At 41.6% G+C, this 5,479-nt stretch overlaps 1 protein-coding gene across 1 annotated transcript; it reads right to left on the bottom strand.

The window, feature by feature from the left end:
* Window positions 1-1,628: 1,628 nt before the first annotated feature.
* Ccl20 (chemokine (C-C motif) ligand 20) lies at window positions 1,629-5,057 on the bottom strand. The gene is made up of 4 exons (XM_013020025.1): window positions 4,976-5,057; window positions 3,424-3,538; window positions 2,664-2,738; window positions 1,629-2,036 (listed from the first exon to the last, which is right to left on the bottom strand). The coding sequence occupies exons 1-4, from the start codon at window positions 5,055-5,057 to the stop codon at window positions 2,015-2,017; spliced, it is 294 nt and encodes a 97-aa protein (XP_012875479.1). The 3' UTR covers window positions 1,629-2,014.
* Between the last annotated feature and the right edge of the window lie 422 nt (window positions 5,058-5,479).

Below are 5,479 nucleotides of genomic sequence, written 5' to 3'. Positions count from 1 at the left end.
CTGTTTCCCCTTCGCCTGCCTTCCCTTTTCTGTGGGATGCAGACATCACACCTGCTTTGGTATTTGCAAGGGTTCTTCAGAATTACATGCTCAAGTGTCAAACCACTATACTTAATTAAAGGAACATTTCCACTTAATCTGCAGCTGCTCCCCTACCTCCTCCGTTGCCCACACACAATCCGGGGATGGCATGGTTGCTCTCTGGGGTAGGACGATTCTCCATTGTCCGGGGATGGCATGGTTGCTCTCTGGGGTAGGACGATTCTCCATTGTCCGGGGATGGCATGGTTGCTCTCTGGGGTAGGACGATTCTCCATTGTCCGGGGATGGCATGGTTGCTCTCTGGGGTAGGACGATTCTCCATTGTCCGGGGATGGCATGGTTGCTCTCTGGGGTAGGACGATTCTCCATTGTACAGAACTACCCTATGCATTCCAGCAGATTTAGTACCTCTGATCTCTGCCTACTGAATACCTCTAATACCTCAGCTTAAGATACTGTGGAAAGTAAAACATGCTCCTGGATATTTCCAGACACTCCCCACTGCCCCTTCTCCAATTAGACTCCCTCCCGCGAGTCCGTCATACCTCAGTTTAGACAATGGCCTGAGCCATGTGAAACCACTTCAAGAACACAGAATATTTGCTGTTTTCAGATGAGTAAACTGAGTATTTGACTCCTCCGGAAGTCCTCCCTAGTGATCTCCACTGCATGCCAGGATTCCCTTCATTCAAGAGTTTGCCACAGTGTGCTGTAATCTCTGGGGTGCTTGCCAGTCCTTCCTCCTCCTTGCCCTCTTGCTTAACCCTAATTATCTGTGAGCAAGCTATCGAGTCTTAATCCTTCAAGCATCTGGCATAGTGCCTGACACATAATAAAACTAAACCTATGTCTGCTGAAGAAACAAACAGGATGTCGAGCATGCTTTCCCTGATGAATCTACAGAATCTTGTGCCATTACTCATTTATGGCTGTTCATCGAATGACCAACTTCTACCCTGCTTATGCAAATGGAGGTATCTGGGTTTGTTTCATTTTGTCAGCAGGCCTGTCTGCAGTGATACTTCATGGTCTGTAGAAACGGAGGCAGACCAAGCCCAAGGTCCTGCTGAAGCATTCTGTGAGCACTGGGAATAAACATGAAAACTGCACTGGTTCAAGATCCTTTATCTTATTTCTGGGTCTTCCCTCTGATTACCAAGCCAATCCATTTACATAGTTATTTTCCTTTTGGAAATGGCTTAAAGATTCAGGAGGTCTTGATATGACTTTCCCTAGCATTATGTCTGGTAATAGGACGATGGAATAAATGATTTCTCCAAATATTTTATAACTATTTACTTATTCCTATAGTCACACCTTATACTTTTTTATATCACTGTATGCTTGGGTGACTTTGATTTTATAAAGGACGTTACAATTCAAGAATCAAGTCCGGGAAGATAAGGGACAGGAGTAACGAGAATAGCCAGGCAGAACTCAATGAGGACTGCTATTCTTCAGAAAGCATTCAACACCTATCACAAAAATTACATCTGACTCAGCAAGTAGGGTTTTTTTTTTGCTTTCTTTTATTTTCAATATTTATCTTTAGGATAATTTTTCATCTCATAAGCTTATCACAACACTTTAGGAAACAAAAGTCACATACACAGAAGCAAGTTAAATAGTTTAAAAAAATAGCTTATTGCTTTGAAGAAGGCCATAGAATCTTATTTACCCAAATGTAACGTTACATTTCACGAAGCCACAAAGCTTATAGGAAATCAGTGTTAAATAGCTAACCATAGCAAACCTACATTATAAATAACTTACATAAAATACAGCTTGACTCTAACATGATGCTTTAACAAAGCACCCTATGATGCAATATGATCAACCTCAAAAACTGGACAAGCCCATCCAGGCACAGATAAGGGCAGAAAGAGCTGAAACTAAGCCTCTACACCCCCGGCGTGGTCTTCCTGTCCTTGGGCTCTATCCAATTCCGTCCCAGAACAGCAGATGTTTTTTCTCACATCTTCTTGACTCTTTGGCTGTAAAGACAAAAAAATGAAGAGGCTAAGTGAAGAAAGAGACTGCCTGATAGACATGACTTTGCTACCTTAATCTCACCGAAGATTCCATAGGCAAAAACTGAGGGGTAGAGAGAAATGACCTTTTCCAACATAACTAAGATACTAGATGACAGAAAGATGATGGGAACACTTATCTTGTATTTCCAAGTGTCTATGACTGCCCATTGGGGTTAGGTGCCATCTAGTGATAAAATTTTACTCTCTGTTATCCTCAGTATCAATCGGAACCCTGGAGCTCTACTTAACTAGTGATTATTGTTCAATGTTCAACAAACAACCACATGGAAGGCTGTTCATAAATTAGATAAATAGGTGCATCTTTGTACAAAGAATTAAGTATCTTGTGACTACCAAATGCCCAGGAGGATCTCGTACACCAGGCGAAAATAAAACACTAATCAATGATGATGGTGATGATGATGGTGATATATTCTACAAGGGCAAAACATGGTCAAACCCAAAGTTCCCCTTGAAAATATCACAGTACTTAGGCTGCAGACTTCCTGGTGCCCTGTGACCCACTCTCCTCATGCTCATCATTCCCTGCTGATTGGAGAAAAGAGGTTGACTTTCAGTGATATATACCTAAGGATACGGACAGCCTTCTTCACCCAAGGCTGCTTTGGATCTGCACACACCAATCTCCTTTTTGTGTGAAAGCTGTAAAACACAAAAATGTTGATGGGTGTTAAACTTTAACTTTCGTTTTTGGTAAATATTCAGTAGAAATTTTCTGTTCCCATTGATTGTGCTGCATGCAAAGCAGTTGTGCTACAAAGATGTGATGAACTAACAGCTCATACTGATTGATGGTCAAGCTTGATACAATAAAGGAAAAATGTTTCCTTGGCTGTTGCCGCTCTGTAGCCATAACTGGACAATGGAAGGGAGATAATGACTAGGATTGTTAGTTAATTTCACTTCTGGCTTTTGCATAAAATTAGTATGGATCTGAGCGATAACTACATAATTCCAAAACACAGTGCCTTATACAAAACAAAAATCTTATACATGACAATACAATTAACTTGAGAGTTTTACTTACAACTACAACTATTTTTCAGTTGCTCAAGATGTATGCCTTCTATAATGTTCCATATTAAGAGCTTGTAAGTTTTTCTACCCTACACCATATTCTTCTTAAAAACCTAAGCTTTTGTCTTATTTCAGTCTTATCTAAAGTAAACTTTGAGCTAGGAATGAAATAAAGCCATTCAAATTTGAGGTGGGAGTTAGATAAAGCTATCTTTGATAATCTAACTATCGTTTTTCTTAAATTTCCCCCCAAAGCAAAGAGTTGGATATCTTAAATTCTTGATAGAATTAAAATCAATAAAGAACTTACATGATGGCATTGATGTCACAAGCCTCATCAGCCAACTGCTGTGTGAAGCCCACAATAAGCCTAAAAGACAGGGGGTACTTCGTATATTGTAGACAGCAGTCAAAGTTACTTGCCGCTAAAAAGGAAATAAAAAAACATTTATGAATGAATGAGGTTCTCCAGCAATTGGTATTATGCAACTACCTAAAGTTGTTGTAAAAAGAAAGAAAGAAGCCAGTGGCTCACACCTGTAATCTAGCTATTCAAGAGGCTGAGATCTGAGGATCATGGTTCAAAGTCAACTTGAGCAGGAAAGTCTGTGAGACTCCTATCTCCAACGTTAAAGGCAGCTATACAAAGCAGAAAGGGGAGCTACGGCTCAAGTGGCAAAGTGCTATCCTTGAGCATAAACGCTCAGGGACAGTGCCCAGATCCTGAGTTCAAGCCCTAGGACTGGCACACACACACACGCATGCACACACACACACACACACACACACACACACAACCTAATGGATCTGATTAATATGGCATATAATCTCTTTAGCAGAAGAATTTTAATGTCTTTGAAACTTGCTTTGGATCTTAGAGATCCAATTTCACACAGTTTTTTGATGTCCTTTGTGATGGTATGTTGAGACATTTTGGTTCAATCTTATGGTGTAGAAATCAATGACTTCTGGAGGGCAGAGCATCTTTAGTACGAAACAAACTATTTCCTTTCAGCTTATCGCAGTAATTCAAACAATAAAATTAAAACATTAAAAAATAAAACTTTCTAAGTAAGATTTCCAGGTGCAGAAAGCAAGAAGAAATCAACATAGGCTAATCAGTTCACTGGCTACAGAGTAATAAGTGAGATGGTGGAAGAAAATATAATTTATAGAAACCACAAAGAAGTTACAAAGAAAATGTATTCTTTCTTTCTCCAGAGCTATAAACACTTAGAAAATGTAATGTTAGTTGATGAGAGCTTTAAACTGTGTTTCAGAAATTGCAGCATGCCTTTTCAACATGCACCTGTCATAAGAAGTCATGACCTCTCTCAGTCACAAAGCCACCTTTGGACACTCCCCTGAGTTAAACTACAACCTGCTTGTAAGGTCTGGAATAGATGTTATCTCAGAGTTAGAGAGCATTGTCCCCAGGGTCTTGGGAAGATAAAAGGAATCAGGCACCGTAATCTCTATCAGAAGGACAAGTTTCGAGCTTCACTGACATAATTTAGCTGTGAGGTGAAGAGGCTGAGGGAAGTGGAAATTTTCCCTACACTTCCGAAGCCTTTCCTATCTTAGTAGTGTTAAGCAGAGCTACACCACTCCCAGAAATGCAAAAATAGCCAAGATGAGGGGGCCTCTGACAGCCCACCACCCAGCAAATGTCCTGGAAGGCACAGCAGAGATGATGGGTGATGGACAGGAGAAACCTCTCCCTTCTCCACTCACTACCCCCGCCACTATCTCTCAAACATTTCCTGAGGCTTCCAGCATTGGGGACCCTCGGATGAGCTCAAGGTTTGGAGAAAGAGGAAAATGATCACTCCTCCTGTGCTAGCATGAAGGCTAACGCTTACCTTCTGCTCCACTGAAAAGCTGGAATAGCAACACTGAAGCGAAGGCAATCAGGACCAGACTCTGGCTACTGCATCTCACCATGTTCAGCTCCAAGTTAGACCTGCTCAGTACTGGTACTCAAGGTCCTGAGAGTGCTGTCCTGTTCTTCTAGCAGTCGTACTTATAGCAAAATATTGGGAATGCACACCAGAAGGCGTGTCTCTTGTGGGGTTTTCCCCCATTCATTAATCTGCCCCAGCAGGTCATGTCGTCATAAAGCAAAACCCACGGGGAAAACTTCCTGCCTTTCCCTAATGTTGGGAAGGTGTAAAGGTTGGAGGGGGGGGGTGCTGGGAGGGTTGAGGAGGGAGGGTATTGAGAAATTCTTCAAACGTGCCAAGAGGAAAAGCAGCTCAGCCCTGTGGCACAGACATGGCTTAATCTCTTCTGTTTTCTGAAAAGAGCCAGTGACACGAAGATCTCCTGAGCAGAAACATTCCAGCTCTCCTGTTGTGGCCTATTTC

This window comes from Dipodomys ordii, unplaced genomic scaffold (assembly GCF_000151885.1).
Source record: "Dipodomys ordii isolate 6190 unplaced genomic scaffold, Dord_2.0 Scaffold1, whole genome shotgun sequence".
In the NCBI taxonomy this organism is placed as follows: domain Eukaryota; kingdom Metazoa; phylum Chordata; class Mammalia; order Rodentia; family Heteromyidae; genus Dipodomys; species Dipodomys ordii.
The sequence above is the reverse complement of the archived record's forward strand: the minus strand, read 5'-3'. Positions and strand labels throughout refer to the sequence as shown.